Source organism: Talpa occidentalis, unplaced genomic scaffold (assembly GCF_014898055.3).
Source record: "Talpa occidentalis isolate TD23 unplaced genomic scaffold, MPIMG_talOcc4v2.1, whole genome shotgun sequence".
NCBI lineage: Eukaryota > Metazoa > Chordata > Mammalia > Eulipotyphla > Talpidae > Talpa > Talpa occidentalis.
Window position 1 is genome coordinate 129,689,797 of NW_026555331.1, and position 23,005 is coordinate 129,712,801.

Genomic DNA, 23,005 nt, shown 5'->3' on the forward strand with positions numbered 1-23,005 from the left:
TGAGCAGCAAACACATTTGCTCATTATCTTTAAGGGACACACAGAGTCAAACTGAGACTTAGTCCTATTTACCCAGCGCTTTACCTTTGTAATGCTGAGATCTGAAACCAAAGCTCCCTAATAGTTAAAGTTCTACTATTTAAATACAGCCTGAACTCTCTAAACCAGCTCCTGCCACCCTGACCCCACTCATTGAGTTTATCACCATCCTCAGAAGGAAAAGATAAGGAGTAGTCCTTTCTCCTGCTGTGAGTACTGGAATGTTCCTTTTTCCTGAAAACTAGTGCCCCCATTTATCTCCTGCAGATCTCAACTACGGAAAGATAGAAAAAGTTTGGGATCCCTGGCTTATGAAATTTGAATGCTACTTTAACTTGACATCATGTTTGGTTTTTGGCTTCCAATTGCACAATTTTTCAAGATCAAGGAGTCCTTGTTGATCTTATTCCAACGTTGTGCAATGTTTCTATACTGAGGAATTTGTCTGGGGGGAGAATATAGTGATAATCCTGTTGGCCCAGGAGGAGGTACCATGTAGAGACCTTACTGTCTCCTGAAGGAGAATCCTTGAAGTGCACTATATATATATATATATATATATATATATATATATATATATATGTGTGTGTGTATGTATGTATGTATGTATAGGTCATTTGAAATTTGTAGTTACTTTTCTAGGCACCTAAGATACATTAGAGGAAAAAACTGAGAAAGTGATGCCCTCTCTTAAACCTACATTTTAGTGGAGTAAGACAATAAATGAAAAATAAATCAGATAATGATAAAGCATGGTCTAAATACAGAATACCACAGAGCTATCAATAAGCACTTTCATATAGATGACCTTGGGACTATCGGCAAGGAAGCTGAATGCTCGAGGGAACATTAAAGGCATTTTCTGGTGAATCCTTAGGTGACTGTGGTAGGTTCATGACAGGTGGCAGTTTGTCTAGCAAAGAGACACATAAAGTGCTTCTCCTTCACAACCACGTGGATTTCCTCATGCAGCTAAAGGATCATTCGTGGCTGAGGGACATTTTACAGCTTTTTCATGTGAAAGGCTTCTCTTCTTCATGAATCCTCTTAGGCACTAATAGTTCTGATACCTGAAAGAAGCCCTTGCAGTGCACAGTATAAATGTTACGTTAACTCTGATGCGGGGTTCTATATACATGCTCACAAATGAGGAAACAGATACAAAGAGCTGAAGTTGTGTATTGTTCCCCTATCTCCTACTTTTAAAAAAAGATCAGCAGCTTCCTACAGATTTGCAGACACTCAGATTCATCCCACTTCCATTCTACTCACACTGTGAGGCAAGGCAGACCACAAGGCAAGCTGGATAGGCAGATGGACTTTATCTGTGGTTCCTTTGCAGATGCATTAATTTTTCAGCAAGCTGTTATTGGATACCTACTGTGTGTTGTGCACAATATAGCGTGTTTAGAAGATGAGACAACTCCTGTCCAAAGTTGGCAGAATGTTGCTAATAGTTTACAAAGGCTATTCCACACAGAACAAATTGTTTTATAATCCAATGAATTCATTTTATCTCCACCCTCACAGAACTGCAGGTCAAATATGAGGCTTTAAAGTTTCCAGAAAACAGAGGGAAAAAAGTAAGAACAAGCCAGCAAAGGAACAAAATAACCGCATAAGCTTCTTTCAGTTCTCCAAATATGCCATGTATCCTCCCATCACAGGCTCTTAGCTGGTTACTTGAGGCATTTTATATACAGCTTTCACCATAATAATGACAACTACCTTAAGTGGTGCTCTCTGCTGCTGATTTTATTGTAAGATTTCTGTAAACTAATTCTTTTCATCTTTACAACTCTGTAAAGTACATACATTTATATAGTTCTCTCTTGCTGATGGGGAGGAGGGCTGAGACAGAAGGAGCATGAATTTCATAAACACTTAATTTCATAAACACTGAGTTACACAAAGTGAATAACCATTAGGGACCAAGATTCAATGTAGGTCTTGGATCTGCTTGAATCTGATGTGCTCGTCTGTCTCCCCATGACTTATCTATCAGTCACTACTCAATACCACCTCACTGCACACAAAGGTATACATTTAAAAGTATAATGTCCTGGTATGACTCTAACATTTATATTATCACTCTTGAAATTCATCTCATTGGACTTGTCTGCTAGGAGGATTACCTTTATGTCAAGGGTGGAGATATTTATAGTTTTGTTTTAGTTAATAGAGCCAAGAAAGTTTAATCTTTATTTATGCACATATTGAACTATAGTATAAACTGGGATCAGAAAGTTACCCCCAGTTTAAGATCTATATCTACAGAGAACAATGCCTAGCAATAATAAAACCGTATTGGTCACTAGGAATATCACTGCCTATCTGGGCCTGTTAGCACAGTTATTTTGCCACTCCCCTCCAAGCCCTGAAAAAGATACACTGAAAAGATTCTGACCAGCTTGCTCACATCTGGACTCACAGTAATACTCTGACCATATTTTATTCCAGACACTTTTGAGAAATTCATCAGGCTGTGAAGCGCGCAGTGATGAATACCGAACGGAGTTTACCACAGCTTTGCAACGTGTTGACTTATTCATGGGCCAATTCAACCAAATCCTCCTAACATCTATTTCCACCTTCATTAAAGGAGACCTCACCATCGCTAATCTTGGGACATCAGAGGGTCGCTTCATTCAGGTAAATGCTGTCTGGGAGTGACTATGTTTGTTTTATCTGGTATTATGCAGTTCATTTGTTTTTGTTCTTGCATTGAAATGTTTGCAAATATTATAAAGTGAAAATCACAGTAGAAACTAGAGACACAGACTGAAAGCAGAACAATGAAGCCTGGTCCACTTTTTATAAAGAGCATGGCCTATTTTTGTTAAAGTCTTGAAGCTTTCAGTTTAAATGTGGTTGCTTTAATTTTCTTGCCCAGAACAGTTTGGGTTTTGTTTGGGTTTTTTTTTTTTCCCCCATTCATGATTTCTATTACATAATTAGAAAATAAAGTGAAACAATTCAAGCACTTCCAGAAGACGTTTTCCTGTTTCAAGGGAAGCTAAGGATCAAAGGACAGTTATTGTGTGAGCTGAGTATCTCCATGAGAAGAAACTTTCACATCATTGAGAAGTATTGGCAGGAGTTAGGAAGGGTTATTATCATCAAAATCCCACTGTAATTCCTCCAACCTTCCTGATTCTGCAAAATGGTGGGGTCAGACACAAAGAAGTTCAAATACTGAAAAATTCTGTATTTTTACCAAGAAATACTTTAATGGGTAGCAGTTCACACTTCAGACTTGATCTGAGATACTGTGTTTCCTAGATACAAGAATCATAGCACTTTGCGGAAATTAAAATGTTCTTATGTTGGCTGTTTTATTGCTTTAGTACTTGTTGGGTAGTGTTTTTAACATGAGTTCATTGGTGGATTCTTGATTAATGCAGAGCAACGATAGCATCTATGGAATGTTAGATTTCACAAATACTAGAAATGTCTTTTAAAGAGAGATGCTAATTTCATAATCATCTGATCTAATTAACATCCTAGTCAGACAATGATTTCCAGTAAACCAATTGAGAACGATGATGTTTTCCTATGACTTGCCCATCTGCACATCCTCTGTATTCTTTTACAAAACGTATTTTTTAAAATTACCACTGTCTTTATAGTAGTTTGAATAGTGGTCATTGCCATATTTTTAAAATTATAAATCATGCTTTTCTTGCACTACTGGGCATGGTGGAATTTTTTCAGTCATAAAGCATGTAAATAAAACCTTCCTAGCTCAAAACTATGATCATATAGATCCTGTCATCTAAATGTTCCCACACTTAATCTCTCCTGCCTCACAGTTAACTACACTTTTTCTATACCTCTTCCCTCTTTCCCAGCCCAGTGTTCTTATTTACCCACCCCATTTAATTCTTTTTATATATGTTTTTAAGATTTATTTATTTTTTAATTTATACAAGAACGGGGTACAGGCCAGATGCGTGGGAGGGTGAGAGGATTCACCAGACAGAGCGGGGAACAGAACAGGCAGACTGATGAAATACACTGCTGAGGGGAGCAGTGGGCACTACAGGAGAGGTTTGCAGCGCCTTGTGGGACACTCGCCCGCCAGTCAGGATCGAACCGCACTGCAGAGGCCACAGACAGCTTCACAGCATGGTGCTCAACCACCTGCGCCACCAGGGGAGACCCTATGTATATTTTTAAGATTTATTAATGCATACAAGAACTAGGGTACAGGCCAGAAGTGTGGGGGGTGAGAGGATTCACCAGAGACAGAGTGGGGAACAGAACAGGTGGATCGACTGAAGTACACTGCTGAGGGGAGCAGCGGGTGAGACAGGAGAGGTCTGCCTCGCCATGTGGGTTGCTCCCTGGCCAGGGTTCGAACTCATGCTGCAGTGGCTGAGGACAGCTTTATATGTTGCATTTTAATACCTTGCGCCACCAGGGAGACCCCACCCCATTTAATTCTGTCCTTAACTTCTCAAAATCAAGGGGAGGAACACCCAGCACCCCCCCCCCCACACACACACACACACGAGACAGGTACTGGAACATATTTGAAGTATGATGGTATCTGTTATCCTTGTTAAATGTGTAGTATTGTGTTGTGTTTAGATGTCTTTTTAATTTATATTGATGTTACTCTATAGAATTACAAAAGTTTTGAAAGATGAGAGATGCTAGCTTCTATTAAATTCCTAATGTGCTATTTTGATTTGCTTTCCCTTTATCTTTATTTTTATTTGTTTTTTTCAAAACCATCTATTACCTCACCAATCCAGTTTCATATTAATAAGCTTTCTATAGTTGCTTTAGTTCTGACAGTTTTTGATATCAAAGGGTTCCTGGCCTACTTTCAGACTCTAAAGTCTAATAAAACCCCTGTATTTAAATAGATTCCCTATTATCTGTCTGACTATTGAGTAAGTTCTACCTGTGGCAGATCCCAACACCCATTGGTGAGAGGTCATGCATCATTCCATTATAACAAAAATGCTGTGGCAAATGTTTTATTCTTGTCTTCCAACATTTCCATAAAAGGAGCTATGTTATGCCCATTACCTGTGCATCCAAACATAAAGATGAAAATAAGTAGATGTTTACTTTAGGAAAACTACTGATATCAGTAATTTTTTTTAATCAGAGAACTCTTAATTCATCAGATATGTATTGAAACCCTGCTGCCTTTGCATTAATAATCAAATAAGTGACTATTATTATAGAAGCTACCTTTAAGGAATTAAATTTTAGTAGGGGACATAAAAGCATGGACCTGATAATAAGAGACAAAGACATACAAAGGGCTGTTGAGACCCACAGATGATCTATTTCTCTGACACGTGGCTAAGAGAATTCCATTCAGTTGAATTTTATATAAATAAACATAAAGCATTGGAGGGATGAAAGAATCAGCATCACTGAAGTCCAGTTGTTTACAGCAAACAATAGTGAGGGCAGTGTCAGGAGTGCAGCTAAGAAGTGAAAACTTTCTAGCTTAACCATCAGAGCACTAACTACCTGCCAAGTTCCATAAATGTTTTGACTATGTTAAAGTGCTAAATTTGTGGCCAGACCTAAGCTTCTACAACTAGTGTTTTAATAAATACTGTGGAGTTTCTGTTACAAAACAAAATGGACGCAATTTTTTTCCAAAGACAGCTGCCATACTTGAAAAGGAACAGAAAAATGATTTTACTTCCTTCCTACCCTAAAGCCTTAAGGCAAACTTGCTTTGCAAAAATTTTCTCCCAAGAGTTTGCAGCTGTTTCTGCCTTTCCTATTGTGCTTATGTTCAGCTCTGGCTGGGAACATTAGCTACAGCTCCAGCTGTTGGGTGCAAAGTGAATCAGGTATTTCACAGTGGTTATTTGATTAGGAAGAATTATATTGTTTAGCTAACAATATTATATGTATGACAGAGAAGATGTTTTTGACATGTTTCCAACATTAAAATGTGTGTAACTTATCTCATACAGGTGCAGCTATATCTGAATATCCTGATATGTGTACGTTTTGGAGTCTATTTATAGGATCGTATCAATGGAGACATAGATTTCAAAAACAGTTTTTATTTGTGTGGTCACTCTCTTGGGATGCTTTGAAGTAAAATAATATGATAAGCAATGTTTGAGATAGTATAAGTAAACAGTAAAAACACGCCTTACAAATTTTGAGGCGAAGGAGATGTCAGAAAGAAGGAGACTGGAAACATTACCGCAGTGTACAGGCCTAAATGGGAGAGAGAAGAGGGAGACTTACGAAGATCACAGGACTAATCACAGGGATTGCCCACGTTTCCCCTCTGAGCTCCTCATCTAATCTACATCCAAAAACAATGCTTGTTTGATTTTTTTTTTCTAACAGCACTTGTATAAGTCCTCTAATCTCTAGATGCAAGGCATTGCTATTAAAATGTTTGTGCATTATTGTCAGGCCAGGGAGAGTGAGTGGCTTAGGGGTAGATTGGAAGTGGGCAAACAAACACTTTCAAGATGATTCAAATTCAGCACCACAAACATTCATTGGGCAGCTACCTTGCCTGTATACAGTAGCCACTCTGTGGACACTATATCAGTGGCCTTAGACTCTGGCATCCTTCTTGCTTTTTTTCCTATTCTCTCCCTTCTCTCCAGTACCTTGATACTGTTACCACTCATCATCCCTTTTCCCTTGTGCCTCTTAACTGGACTAGTTAGATCTTGATCCAACTAGTTGGATCAAGAAATTTTAAGAGGTAGGAAACACCTGGAAAGACATTCTTTATTAGATCATTACTTAAGACCATTACTTAAAGGAATATAGTAGTAATTAGCAAACTTGAGAATAATCACTCACATCCAGTAAGAATCAATACATCTGTTGACCTCCTGCTTCAAATTCTTTGGGTTCCTGTGCCACCATCATGGTATACCAATGCTTTGCATTGGAAGACTGTGGCATACACTACATTTGGGATTACTTCTATTTTAGAGATTATAGACACAATTCATCAATTTATCAGTGATGTCAGTATCCAGCAGAGACACAGCCAAATGAATCTTGACCATCTCTTTTTACCTGTCTCCTTTATAAAATGCTCATATAAATATAACATCTGCCCTTATTTTAATGTGTATGTCATTGATTTTGTTAAATCCTTAAAGAATGGTAATGTTCATATATTTCTTTTAAAGAAAATCTATTCATGAGTTCTGAAATTTCTTTTGTACAAAAAAAGAACCGGTAGTAAATAATAATTTCAGAGTTATGTTCATAACTTAAGAATAAGCCCAGTTCATTTATATTCTCCTAAAATGAATGAATGCATTCTCTTAAAATACATATATTTGATAGTTATGCATAGAAATTTAAAACATTATAATATAATTCTTAACCATGGGAAAATGTTAAGCTTTCTGGATAGGGCCAGGGAGGATTGATAGCAAATAGAAACTCAGATTTCCTGTTTGGGTGCTTATTTGAAAGAGTACAGAGACATGAAAAATATATATATGTGTGTGCATGTATATATTTGTGCGCATACATGTGTATATGCATACGTATCAGTTGTTTTTTGAACCTTTATCAGTTTATAAATTCAAAACAGATACTCTGTATAGCCTGACTAATCCTACAGTCATTTATAATCTTGATTTTAAAGTAGTGGTTATTTTTAAATTTTTACAAATTTACTAGCTTATTTTGTTCTTAGATGTGTGAAATTTTTTGTAAAGGTCTCAATCTAGTCATTCACGTTGATTCAGTTTGAATCATTACACAAAATTGAAATATACACATCAGTATTATAATAATAAGGAAAATTGTTTTCCTTTTTTTATATGCCTGACCTTTATAGTGTCAATGTAGTATAGAAGCACTGGTGCCCATTTACCAAAAAGAAATAAGGAAAGAAAAGATTAAAGCTTCATTTAATTCAACTTTGGCCACCTGGTACGTTGTTTTACTTTTAATTTTGAGCCGTCAATACCAATCAGAAATTTCTACTTCTTATCATGTTTCATTATTTTTCCCAGAGAGCTAGATGCTTACCTTGATTGAACCAAATAACTCTACTCTTTATATCTGATTTCTTTCTAAACAAACACCAATTTCTCTCTCATTCTCAAGTAGATAGCAAACCTAAAGCAGGTGTCTTAGTCAGCTCTCACTGTTGCAACAAATTACCACAGACTGGGTGGCTTAAACAACACATTTATTTCTCAGTTTCAGAGTCTGGGAGGTCCAAGATCAGAGTGCCGGCAGATTTGGTATCTAGTAAACTCCTTCTTTCTGGCTCATAGACAGCCGTCTTCCTGCTGTGTCCTCACGTGGTGGGCAGAGGGCAAGGGAGCACTCTGGGGTCCCTTTTATTCTGCATTAATCTTAGTCGCAAAATCTCTGTTGTCATCACCTAATCACCTCCCAAAGTATTCCCTTCCTAATACTATCACGTAGGGTTAGGATTGCGACATATGAACTTTAAGGGACACAAACATTCAGCTCATTGCAGCAACCAAGAAACAAGAGGCATCAAAAAACATACCTTGAAAATAGGGATCAAACATTTGAAGGTTATCTAAATAACTAAAACACCTAAGAATCTCATCCCTTCATCAGGGTTTAATTGAACTTCTTATTTCAGTCTATTTATATATTTAGGCAATATATATATACCTTTGGAACCTACTCTATACCTAACTCTATACCAGGAACTGCAGGGAAAGCAGATCTACTCCCTAGCTCTGTAAGGTCATGCCCACTTACACCCAAGTCTGTTTATTAACAGTGACATCACTTTCACTCATGTTTTTTTCCTCCCACCTCACATTTTTCTCATTTAATCTCAAACTCTAATTTACATCATCTTTCACTAAAAACAGTTTCCCTTATTCATGTACAGAAACCCATTATCTTTAACTTTTAAATTAAAAATCAATGTAGATTATACCAAAGGTCCCATTCAGTTCTGTTCACCTAGGAATAGAATTGTACATTTACTTATAAAAAGAAAATTCATTTTGATCATCAAAAGCATTAAATCTTATGTTGTCTTCTTGGTTACATTTTAATACACATTTCTAAAAGAGTGAACCATTTATAGCAATGTCAAATATATTATTTGAACCCAGAATACCCATATGAAGAACCATATTACATGTATTTTAAAAGCCTGCCAACTGGTTCAGATGTGTTGGGGGCCCACTGGGAGTATCACATCACTCAAAGTGCACTACCAACAGGAATTCCAGTATTTCTCCAAAATATTAAGGGATATGTTATAATATATTCTAATTAATTAAAATCATCAATCTAGCTATTCTTTCAAAGTGTCCTATGTCTTCTAGGGGCACCTCCATCCATGTCACCCCTTAGTTTCCTCCACCAGGTTGGAGGCATGTGCTATGCTTCCAACCCTTTGTCTCTCCTCCTACTAAGTGCAGCTCCTAAGGAGTGTGCTGCATCTCCCACTAATTATCCTAGTGAGAAACATTTTTGTTCCTTCTATCCCTTCCCCATCTCCAGCCTCTCTAGGACCCTGTTTTTAGAAAGTCCAATCTATCCACAAGGGGATGTTTTTCACAACAGGTTGGGAGGCTGAGCTGGTGATGCCCATATATTCAGTATCAGCCAGGAGGAACAGTTGAAAGCAATGAACTTCCAGACATTAATTTGCCTTATACTTACTTTAAGAGAACATTTGGAAGAGAAATGCAAATCAAACCACAGTAAGTACCACTTCACATCCACTAGGATATCTATAATCACAAAATCAAAAATCACAAATGTCAGTGAGGAAGTTAAGAAATTAGGACCCTCATGCTTTGCTTGTAAATGTAGAATTGTGCAGTCATTATGGAGACTACTGGCAGTTCCTCAGAGGTTAAACATCGAGTTACTGTAAGAGCCAACAGTTTCACTCAGGTATATACTCAAAGGAAATTAAAATGGATAGATGTTCACACAAAAGGCTGTACATGAATGTTCATTAAGAGCATTATTCAGGGCCTCCCCGGTGGCGCAGCGGTTGAGCGCTGGGTTGTGAAGCTGCCCGCAGCCTCTGCAGCGCCGGTTCGATCCCCGGCTGCTCCCCGGCCACTGGAGGAGGGTCCCACATGGCGCGCAGACCTCTCCTGCCGCCCGCTGCTCCCCTCAGCAGTGTACTTAGGTCCTTCTGCCTGCTCTGCTCCCTGCTCTGGCTCTGGTGAATTCTCTCACCCTCCCGCGCTTCTGACTGTACCCAGTGCTTGTATAAATAAATAAATAAATCTTAAAAAAAAAAAAAAGAATCTTAAAAAAAATATATATTTAAAAAAAAAAAAGAGCATTATTCACAGGGAAAGGAAACTCTATGGGGACTACACCTGAGGGGGTGGGGGGAAGCAAATATTGTTTAAAAATGAACAATGATGTAAAAAAATTTAAAAATTAAAAATAAATTTAAATAAATTTAAAAAGCATTATTCACAATAACCAAAAAGTGAAAATAACCCAATGTCTATCAACTGATGAGTGGATAAATAAAATATGGTATATCTATATAATGGAATATTATTCAGAAATAAAAAAGAATGAAGCACTGATACCTGTTCCAACATGGATAAACTTGAAAATATTATATTAAATGAAAGATATCAGTCACAAGAGGCCACATATTGTAGGATTCCATTTAGATGAAATATCCTGAATAAAGAAATCTATAGAAATAAAAAGTGATTGCCAGGGACTGAAGGGTATATTGGATGAAAAGGATATGACTAAGAGTGTGGAGTTTCTGTTTGAGATAATGAAAATATTCCAAAATTGTTTGTGGCAATATTTATATGTCTATATGACTATATGAGTATAGTATTGAATTCTTCACTAAAAAAAAAAATAGAAAAAGTAGACATCAAGCCACATGCAAATTCTTATGTTAAATTACATTCATCATTCTTAAAGAAAACTAAATTCTAAAATATTGTAATCAAAAATGAAACTAAGTGTGTGGCAAGGGGATCTAGCCTTTATGTGTTTGCAGATATATCCTACAAAATGCCTTTGCTCACGTTTATGAATTTTGAAACCTAGCCACAAAATTTTATTTTCTTTTGTGCATATTTTTTCTCCATGTCTAGTCCCAGATAATTTGAGATCATAACCACTATGTCAAGAAAATTCAGATGCCTCCCTACTCCCCTGACTCAAAACATATTATCTTGTATTTTCAAGAGGATGAAAGAAATTTTGAAACCTCCACACTAAGGGTTAGTTATCTCCATAGTAGAAACTCCACAATAGAAGATAGTTCCAGTCTTCTATTTCATACTGATTGTTCTAAGATTGCCAGGTGATCTTAGAATAATTAAATTTAGATGCTAGTTTCAGTTCTGTCCCTAGAAATATCTCCATGACAACAAAAAGGAACTCCCAATTTCTTGCAAACATTGCTACAGGGTTATTTTGAGAGTTAAAGTGGTTATTCAATTATTTAAAATTCCAGCAATAAGAGATAATGAAGAATTAACAATAGAAAAGCATTCTTGGCATTTTATAGCAGTAGGTATCCCTGCAGAGAAAGGGGTAATGATCAACTACAAGGTGTTTGCCTTCATCCTATGACCTCTGCTCAAAATTCCAAAGGCCATCTCGCTTTTTCACATAGCCTTCCTGTATTCTCTGGTGTGTCCCATTTTTACACCAAGCCACTCTCATCTTAGTTCATAATCAAAAGTAGAACTTGCTAGCTGTGCTGGTAACATTTGTTCTGTGCCATCAAAAACCATTTAGTTGTGGAGCTTTTCTCCTTAGGCATACTTAGCTTGTGCAGCTGAGATTACAGAAACAGGGAATACTTGGCAAGGCAAATAAATTGTGAAATTTGTCTAAATGGTTTGACTCATGAGTGGCTCTTGGAAGCTCAGAGTTGAAGCTTTTTATTGGTATTTACTCTGGTCCTCCAAGAGTGTAGCAGTTGAGTGTTTAAGGAGAGGTCAAGCACAAGAACTCTGGCATTAGATAAAACACTTTGGAAACCTGACTGGTACTTTCTGGCTAAAATTCTTTGTCCTATTTTCTTTATGGAAAATAATAGTACCCACTTTGATGGAATATTATATGGAGTAAATAAATGAAATAATCATTTAAATCACTTAAGCACAATATCTGACTTGCTTACCTGTTGTGAAAGTACCATTTATAAGTTGTTTTCCAGACAAAAAGTCTTAACAAGGGATGCACCAAATCAATTTATCCAAGTTCCAGAGGTGCAAAGAGCTTCTTTATGAAAAGACAATGAACAGTTAGTCCTTCCTGGGAAATGAATATTTGGCTTCAGATATTTGATAAAGTCAAAGATGACAACCTAGTAATTAAGAAGGGATTGCTTATTATAGATAGGGGAAATGATATGAAAGAGAACACGAAGATAGAGGAAAGTGTACTAGGAGGTGATAGTTATGTAGTGGGTCTGGAAGCTACTAAAAAATGCAGATATCTACAGGCATATTCATAGGGAGAAATAATCTTCAATGACAAGGAAAGCACAAAATGAGGTAGAAAGCAACATCAAAGTTTTGAGAGGCTTTTGTTTTAGTTTTGAATTGTGTCAGGGAAATAGGGGAAAAAATGGAGGTGGGGGCGGGGGTAGGAGATGAGAGAACAAAAAGTGGTGACCACCAGAAGTAAGTTAAGATTGAAATACTGGAGGTCTCCCTGGTGGCGCAAGGGGTTAAAACGCAACCTATGAAGCTATCCGCAGACACTGCAGCACAAGTTTGATCCCCAGCTGGGGAGCTACCCACATGGTGCAGCAGACCTCTACTGCCTCGCCCACTGCTCCCCTCAGCAGTGTATTTCAGTCAGTCTGCCTGTTCTGTTCCCCACTCTGTCTCTGGTGCAGCCTCTCACCCCTCCCCCCACACCTCTGGCCTGTACCATAGTGCTTGTATGCATAAATTAATAAATCTTAAAAAAAATTGAAATACTGGACAACTGAAATCCAAATAACTTCAGGTAGAGATTTTAGAAGTCTAAGTCCCAATATTCTTCTTGTAACCATCTCCCAGAGAGAGAGGTAGGATTTGTAATTGAACTTCTTTTTACTTTGCCTCCAAAAGTCACAAATACTGACTTCTCCTAAATTTAGGAATAACAACAGTTTCCATCCTTTCTCATTCTGACCAAATGACCTTTGATCTTTCATTAGTCTTCTGTGCAAATATAGTCACCCTGCTTAATGGAGATGCTTTTGAAAGTGTTCAGTTTGCAGTAGAACAAATATTAGGACAGAAATGTCATGGTGTTTAACTTTTATGGCACTATGTGAGCTTAGTTAGTTTTCCTATCAACAGTTACTCTCTGGGAGCAAATTAGGCACTTTAAGAATCTTCCCAAATTGTTTCTGTCAACTCGACACCTTTATTCTGCTGAAGAAAACATTTGCTACTGATTATTCCCTAGAATATTTATATGTTGTATATAAATTTTTTAGGGTACCAAGCAATTAATTACATCTGTAATTTTCATTCCCATTTCACAGATGAAAAAATTACAGTGAAGGGAATAGTTATTTAATTCTAATTTCACAGGCACCTTTGTTCATCCTATGATTTCATACCTATGGCAAATAAATGCACTCTCAAAACAAATGTGTGTGAGTCTTTGGGATGTTATACAGTTTCACAAAATCAATTTCAAACCCAGAGCTGTGTTCAGCCTCCTGTACCCTTATGTATATGGGATTTTATGACCTATTTAAGAAACAAAGTCTCTCTGAGTACCCCTGAACTCACTTAAAATCTTATTATTCATCTCAAATAGTCATCCTGATTATTTCCCTGGACTTCTTTATTTCTGGGTCCTAGCAACCCATGGGCAGATGAAAAATATATACCTGGGAAACATGCCAATTAGAAATACTGAAAACAAGAATGACAGCAGTCATCAAATCTCATCCCCCAGGCACTGTTAAAACTATCAGCCCTTATTATACAGACGGGCCAATAAGAAGAATTCCAGTTACAGTCCAAGTGATAATATACAGTAGAACAGTGGTTTATAAAAATTATAACATTTCGGAATAGCTGAGGGCCTATATTAACCTCAAAAGAGCTATAAATATGACTTAAAAGTAGCAAGACTAAAACTGGATCCAGGTCTCCAGTGTTCCTCATCTGCTGTCCTTTCCATTACACCATGGGAAGCTGCCAGGTGGGGGGTGTCATGAGAAGAGATTAAAAAATAATCCAGACAAAGGGCTCTGGAGATGGTTTACGAGTGAACTGGTGGTGGGACACTGATGTAAAAGATATAAATTTTTTTTTAATTTTATAAAAAATAAATAAATACAAAAAAACCCAGAATCCTTGCAGCATATGTGACGTCTTCTATTCTGGAAGCATTTTGGCTCCTCCAGTTCCCAAAACAATTGTGAGGATTTGTCTGAATGTGCTGACTGATTGACTGGAAGTTCTTCTCTAGAAACCATCAAAAGATCAGATGAAAGACTGTCTATATGAATTGTCTGCAAGGAAGATTAGATGACATCAGATTAACTTACAGTGAGATAAACTGTTGTATCTTTATTTCAAACACCCACAAGCTCTCATAATCTGTTATTACTATTATTGTCCTCATTTCCATTTATATTTAAATTGAGCTTGTTAGAATAAGGCTGTTTCTGTTTTGTTTCTCAGGTTGTAGTTTCTCGATCAAGATCAACCCCCCATGTGAATTTTCACCTGGATTCCCACCCTGTGTCTCCAGAAGTGATTGTGGAACATCCGCTAAACCAAAATGGCTACACACTGGTTGTCACTGGGAAAAAGGTAAGCCCAAACCCATGGAGACAATTCTTCCTGAAGGAATATTTACACTGTCTTCCTTTTAACTTCTTTCTTCATCTTGGATTCATTTCTCCATATGGTTCCTTCTTGAATATTCCAGAGATCTCCTGAAACCAAGCTAAATTTTTATGGAGGGATAATTGGACCTAAGGGAGACCTTCTTCATAATGCAGAATTCTCATTTTGTCCTGTATTTCTCAACGAGAAAAGCAAACACGCACAATGAGAATTACAGATCTAATGGCAGAACTCTAGTGCAGACAAGATAAATCCTGAAATGTACATTAGAATCTGACACCAACCAGTAATCCTTTTCCTCTGTAAGAAGGAGGTGCATCTTGATGCCAGATGATATGTAAACTTACTTAGAATTTCCCAGGGGTTCAAATCTGTTTTCCTACAGCTTAAATTATACTCTTATTATTTTAAAATTATCACAGACTGAACAAACTGTCCCTCCCAAAATGAACTACATGATAATGATAATGCTTGTGTTCACTGGACTATAATGTGAACTTTTACCACCTATATGGCAACAATGGGGGGTAGGAAACAATTTGGTCTTTATTGTAATCACTTAATCATTATTGCATGATTTGCACACATAGGTGCTACCTCTAGTAACCTCTGTAAAATGATATTTACATGTATCTGGTGTATTTAGTTTTTATATAACAAACAAATACAAAACCCCTTGGAAGTTCTTTCCATCACTTCTTTTCACAGATCACCAGGATCCCACTGAATGGCTTGGGCTGTGAACATTTCCAGTCCTGCAGTCAGTGTCTCTCCGCCCCACCCTTTGTTCAGTGTGGCTGGTGCCACAATAAATGTGTACAGTTGGAGGAATGCCCCAGCGGAACATGGACTCAGGAGACCTGTCTGCCTATAATCTATAAGGTAGGCATCTCAGTCATCTGTTGCAGATACTTTTTTGTAAACATAAATCCCATTAATCAAAAAAATCAGAAAATTGATTTATTCATTTCATATTCAGCTGAAAGGCATCAACCGAAGCATCTTCTCCCTCTAGGGCTTTTCTTTAGGGTGGTGTTTGGGCACATCCCCTTGAGTCCTACACCCAAGGTGCTTGCTTCCTGCTCATTAAATATATTCTCCTCTGAGGCTATAGCTTTCCTTTAGTGTAACATGAGTGAAAGAGTGGTTAGTGGGCAACATAGCTCCAAATTTCCTTTGCTGGAACCCATCCCTGCCTGACTCACCCATTCTCTGATTCATTACTTTCCACTTTATCTACCAGACAGAAGCCTCTGCCACACAGTTCTTATTATACAGGCAGGACAGATTTCTTCCTATCTCACACTTGGATTGTGGCTTTGTTTCACCATAACTTTAAGCAGAAGCTGCTTCCCTCAGTGATATGGCAGGCAAGTGCCCATGGGTGACTGTGCTCCTTTTTTTTTTTATTATTTTCAAAGATTTATTTATTTATGCAAACAGGAACTGGGGTACAGGCCAGAGGTGGGGTGGACAGGTGAGAGGATTCACCAGAGACAGACTGGGGAGCAGAACAGGCAGATTGACTGAAATATACTGCTGAAATACACTGCGAGACAAGAGCATCTGCTGTGCCACGTGGATTAGCTCCCTGGCCGGGGGATCGAACTTGTGCTGCAGTGGCTGCCCATAGATTCATAGTGCTGAGACAACCCCTTGAGCCACCAGCGATGCCCTGTGCTCCTTCTTTTAAAGTTCCTAGAAGAGAAATAAAGCTACTACCGATGACTACACTAATATCTGTACTCTGTGAACCCTTTTCATTCATTAATTCATTCCAAAAATGTTCGTGGAGAGCATACCATACAGCAGGCACTCTCCTAGATTCTAGGGAGATACAGTCCTGAACAAGACAGAAGTGCCCTCTGTCTTCTAGTGGTAGCTTCTAGTGGTAGACTTCCGCCATGACATTGTAACCACATTCTGCAACTCTCTGTTGCCTTGTTTGCTGAAGCACACATCTGACACTATGAAAATCTTCTTGGCAGAGTTTTTAAATGTCTTGATCCTAATACATTTTGCTTGAAAAAACTTCCCTGATGAGGATCCAATATGTATTTTCCTCTGCCTGCATGTAAAACAGTTGGACTTTAGTAAATGGCACTTGTGAAAGATTCCAGTGAAAGGTCTCGGTAGCCAGGTTCAAGCCCAAGTAAACAAAGTGTTCAAGTCAGAACAGGAACCGACTCCAAGCACAGGGCTGTTTTCATTTAGTTACGCTTTGGGGCAAGATTTGTATTGGGTGACTGGATTTTAAACCAAATCATTTTCTGTTAGGTGTGACATTATTATTAAGACTTAATGTTTACAGCCAGAGAACAAACTAAAAGAGAGCAAGAAAACAAATTTAAATCTAGCCTATACTATGCATGCACTCTTTTGGTTTCATATGCTTTTAATACCACATGCAGTTTTATACTTTTTAAACACTGTCTTAGCAATTGGAGGCACTAGAAATATTAACTCAGCTATTCCATGAAAGAGATATGGGGTGTGGGTGTGTGTGTGTGTGTGTGTGTGTACAATTAAATCACAACAATCTCATGTCAAAAACAGCCAAGCTACTGTTTTAAATAAAGAAAGAAGATTGAGAACTTGTACGAATAAAATACTAAATTTTGACCAGTGTTCTTTTCTTTTAAGTCATGAAAGCTATATTAAAATGTTTATGACATAGTAAATATTTTAGAATTTTCTGGACCCAGAAGCTCCCTCATAATGTTTGCATCTCCCTCCTCTATCACCTTGCCTGACTCCCAATACTACAGTTGGCCATTTTAAAATGTTGTGTTGCATCATGCCTGAGTTAGTGAGGCTCGGCCTGTATGGTTAGAAGGAAAATAGTACAGCTGAGTCCATAAATCCCTTTCGGTTCATAGTTGTTAGGACGATTTCATGCTGCACTAGACCGTGACATTTAGCATTCTTAGCGCAAAAAAAAAAGATAGATTCTTCATCTTTTCCTTATCTGTCTTAAACTCTAATGGCACAAAACCCAGATAATTTATAGAGTTTCACGTTCCAATAAATATAAGTTAACCTGCTTTTCAAAGAACATGATGTTCAATAACTGAAATTCTTTGCAGTTGCACATATAAAAGACTTAGTGTTGTTTCAAACATATTGTCTGATCCCCCACTTAAAGAGCAATAAGAAATGCTTGAAAAGGAAGAGCACTTTCCAATGTATTCTGAATTTATTTGCATAAAATTGTCATATCTTATAGGATTGAATTCAATCCCAGTGAAACAATAAAATGGTTTATTAATTGATCGCAAGACAGACAAGAAGCAACAGCAAGGAGAGTTTGCGCAACCCATTACTGCCACCAATATATTTGTGACTTATTCCCTCTTCAGGCAAATTTTTATTCTTCAGCAATTGTATATACTCCTCACCTGCTTTCCTCTATTGTTCACATTGCTAAAATACATCACAAATTTTAATTTTCCAAGGTTTTTTGTTGGTATTGTTGTTTAGCTTTCTATCTTTATCATTTTGGAAAATGAGCATTTAAGTCATTTTCACCTGCAAAACGATGCTAGCTGCTTTGGGACTGTTTCTCCCTCATCCAGCAGGTGGGAGACCCAGCCTCCATGGCTTTGTGCCGAACACTCATTTCCTTCCCACAGGGTTTTTCTGCCCTTCAGGATAACTCAGAGTCTGCCAGCCCATTGTTGGTTCTATCCCAGGGTGTGTAGTCCAAGACTGCTTCCTTCCTTTTCCCCTGGAAGAGTAAATGTTACCCCATAAGCTAAGGAAAAATGCTCAGCTGCCCCCCCACCCCTTGTAGTTCAGCCCAGAGAAAAAACTTAGTGAAGCTGATTTTTCAAATCCTGACAGTCCAGCAGAGGTTTTATAATAGCACTTCTACTCTCACTGCACTAGTTGAACAACACTTGGCATGTTTACTCCAGTCCTCCACAGTCCATTTGCCTTCTATAGAGTGATGTTGTATGTAGAATGACAGACTTCAGTCTTCATGTAGAAAATAGGCAGGTAGCTAAGAGGATCTCAGCAACAGGATCAGACTTTCATCAGCCTTGGTCAGCTATTTTCAATGGGGAAACCTCCTCATTAAAAGGAACCAGCAACTGTGTCACTGTCTCAGTCTTCAGAGTCCTGCAGAGCTGGATGTCTTGTTCTCTCCTACTAGATTTTTAACATAATAATAAACAGGTTTTTTTTTTTTCCTAGCAGTTTCCATTTGACTAGACTTGCATGAGGTAAATTTTCATGACAGGCATAACTGTGTAATGGATTTTATGGGTAAAATAACTGTCATAAAAACCTTAAGCTAAGACTTTAAAGGAGGATGGTAACAAGGGTAAGTGAAGGTATTAGTTTGCGATTATTTACTTGGATGGGGTGGGAATGTTTACAAATCTGAATTTTGCTAAAAGCCCTTCTAAACTCCTTTTAGACTTTCACTAACTGGCATTGGGCAAACACCTTTACTAGTTTTTGAGTTGCCTCTATAGTGCAGTGATTTCCCGCCATTGTACTTTACAGCACAATTTACAATATGTCCCCCCCAAAAGAGCATTTCCTTTCCCAGTTGTCACAGAGCCACTAAGGAGCAGCTTATTTTTAACCTGGAAATTTGTTTTAATAGTTTCAGCCAAAGAACAGTTGTCTTACAAACTTCATAAGGGTCTAATGCCATCTTACATCACATTTGCCAAAGTTTTATTAATAAATTCAGATTTTATTTTTAAGACATCAAAAATGAGCCTCCCTCCAACAATGAAATGAAATTATTATTTATTTAACATTGAACATAGGAGGGGGAAAATCAACCCTGGAAATGAGATATAAATAATGCCAAGGGAGATAATTATAAACATTGTTACAATACAGATCACATTTGGGGCTCTTTCCGGTTATGTTTTCATCTACTTATATAATGGAATAATATATTGGATGTATTAAACATTATGTCATTTTTAAAAAGCCAAGTGTGCCAACTAACCAGCTGGCAGATACCAAATAATACCCATAATTAAAGAAAAATCACATATCAGTAATGTGAATTAAATAAAAATAAAGAATTAGACCCACTTATTCATTTATTGGTGCCTACCACATAGTTGATGACTTGCAAATAAACAGAATGAATGAATATGTGGCATCTATGTATTTGGCATTATGATAGCTACTGAATGTAACTGTGAAAACACTGGATGCAAAAAGAGGTATTTTTACTATGTAACTTTCTTCCCTGGATGGGGAATACCATAGCAACTAGAATGTAGCACACACCCAGCTGGTGCTCAAAGCAAGGCAGATCTTGGCACTTGGTTTATAGGCCCATGCAGGATTTTTGATAAGTTTGATCTGGAGCCCATGAGTGAGTTATAATCAGAGTTGTAAGCATGTAAAAGTTTGGGCCCAGAGTTTGTCTAGTGTAGCCCAGAAGATTCCTAGAAAAGAAATTTGCTTCAGAGTGGCCCACCCAGACTGAATCTGGACTGTCCCATCTCTGGATCTCCTGAAAACCACTTGTTTCATCAGAATGCTTGTTCCATATTCTCTGAAAGTTGTTACCCTTTTTCTGTCCATTTTTCTTTAGTAAAAGAATTGAAGAATTTCAGCCTCTGTAGGGACACATATTTTGTTTGTTTTCCACATCTATGAAAGATTATTGTACTCTGGGGTTGTTTTTAAAGTTCAATGTTATCCTTGTAGGTTTTCCCAACTAGTGCACCTCTTGAAGGAGGAACAACATTGACCATATGTGGCTGGGACTTTGGACTCAGGAAGAATAATAAATTTGATTTAAAGAAAACCAGGATTCTCCTTGGAAATGAGAGCTGCACCTTGACCCTAAGTGAGAGCACTGCAAATACGTAAGAATCTCAAAATGCTTTGCTGGTTTTTGTTGAAAAACGGGTTTTGTTTTTTAATGAATACTTGTAAAAATTACCCCAAAAGTCTTGGATTAAAAAGAGTTTGGCTTATCACATCTCTTGTGGATTTGTTTTCCTTTCAGTCCCATTTACCTACCAAGATTAAGAAGCCAGAAAGGGGCCTCCCTGATGGCGCAAGGGGTTAAGCACCACAAAATGAAGCAATCCGCAGCCTCTGCACCATGAGTTCAATCCCCGGCCGGCAACCCACATGGCAAGGCAAACCCCCCCCCCCCCCCCCCCCCCCCCCCCGTCTCACCTGCTGCTCCCCTCAGCAGTATGTTTCAGTCAGTTTGCCTGTTCCGTTCCCCACTCTGTCTCTGGTGAATCCTCTCACCCCCTGCATCACTGGCCTGTACCCCATTTCTTGTATGCATAAATAAATAAATCTTTAAAAAAAAAAAAAGAAGCCAGAAAGGTGACATTAGCAAACCAGAAAGATAATACAGTATCTGGGAGTTCTCATCCACTTTTCTAACAACTCTTTGAAAATTGGGTAAATTTGAAGGAGCAACACTGATTTGGGTCACTTCATTTTTATTTATTTATTTTTAAGATTTATTTATTTATTTGTTTGTTTGTTTATTTATTTATTTATTTATACAAGCACTGGGTACAGTCAGAAGCGCGGGAGGGTGAGAGAATTCACCAGAGCCAGAGCAAGGAGCAGAACTGGCAGAAGGACTGAAGTACACTGCTGAGGGGAGCAGCGGGCGGCAGGAGAGGTCTTCATGCCATGTGGGACCCTCTGGTGGCCTGGGATCGAGCCAGTGCTGCAGAGGCTGCAGGCAGCTTCACAGCCCAGCGCTCAACCACTGCGCCACCAGGGAGGCCCAATTTTTAAAGTCTTCAATTACAGAGAGTTTCCAAAGATGTTTTCCTATAAAAAAAAAAAAAACAGGAAACAATTCAATATAGTCCCTCTCCTGTAAATTTACCTTCTAAGGCTCATAAAAGTAGTGAAAAGGTTGAATCACATTTTTGAGACTCATTTTTTGGGATGACTTTAAATTCATAGTAAGCTAACACCTGTTGGCACTGTAACAAGCAGTATTCACATTTGGCCATTCCCAAATCCTAGCAGGTAGCAATACCATTCTTACTTTACAAACATGGCACTTGAAGTTCTATCTATTAAGGAGCATAGCTTAGCAGAGGTAATCTAGAGAGTAACAGCTGAATAGACCGTCAAATTCAGCTCTCATGATTCAAGATCTGTGCCTGTTATAATATATGACAGATGTACCTACTATAAGACTTGAACCCTACAATGAACAAAATCCATTAGATACAATTATTGATGTAATTTAGATAGCTAAATTATTGGTTATCATTCAACACACAAACATTTAAGCTATATGATTGAATGTATTCTATCAGGGAAAGAATTACTTGCGATGTGACACAAAGGTCTTAAATCTATTCACTTTACTAAGACCAAGACATCAATTATTGTCATACTTGTTTAGCTTAATGACAAACAACTTCATTCTAGAACTCTCCCATGTAAGTTGTTTCAGTGCATCATAAACTAGAACCTGTAAAACACAATTCATTCTCTTCTTTTAAAAGTTCTTTAGTAAAGAAAACTATACTTTTTTAGGATTATAATAAGATTACTAACAAAAAATAATTCTATGAAAAGCTTATCACAATTTTATTTATTTTTTAGGTAATTTAAATAAACACATGGCAAGTGTAACCCCAGCAATGTACCTGGTGGCATACATTAATAAAGAAATTTGGCCAATTTGTCATTTTGTCCATTGTTTGAGATACCGCTAAAATACCATTTCTTTATTTTATGTGCCAAACATTATATGTACAATTTTATAGGATTGTAATTTGATTATTCTGAACTTTTTAATTGGTGGGGTCTACATTGATAAGGCATTGATAAGTAAATGAAGTTTCCTTTTTGTCTGTATAAGCACTGTAATACAGTCAATGTAAAGGTAAGCATTATAGTACTGTGATAGAACTATTTACTTTTCAGTCGTAATGCTTATCACAAAGCACTGTTTACTTTTCTAAAAAAAGATTCATTTATTTATGCATACAAGGACTGGGGTGCAGGCCAGAGATGTGGAGGGTAAGAAGATTCACCAGAGATGGAGCGGGAACAGAACAAGCAGATAGACAGAAGTACACTGCTGAGGGGAGCAGCGGGCGAGACAGGAGAGGTCTGCTGTGCCATGTGGGTAGCTCCCTGGTCGGGGATCATACTTGTGCTGCAGTGTCTGCGGATAGTTTCAGAGG

The 23,005-nt window shown here is 37.7% G+C and overlaps 1 protein-coding gene across 3 annotated transcripts in view; it reads left to right on the forward strand.

Annotated features, from left to right (window-relative positions):
• The window catches only part of MET (MET proto-oncogene, receptor tyrosine kinase), a 101,292-nt gene that overhangs the window by 47,211 nt on the left and 31,076 nt on the right, over positions 1-23,005 (forward strand). For all 3 annotated transcript variants that reach the window (XM_037512068.2, XM_037512075.2, XM_054692579.1), the window contains 4 exons: positions 2,500-2,691; positions 14,670-14,801; positions 15,546-15,719; positions 20,526-20,686. In XM_037512068.2, coding sequence (XP_037367965.1) covers positions 2,500-2,691; positions 14,670-14,801; positions 15,546-15,719; positions 20,526-20,686 — 659 coding nt within the window. The remainder of the gene's footprint in view (positions 1-2,499; positions 2,692-14,669; positions 14,802-15,545; positions 15,720-20,525; positions 20,687-23,005) is intronic.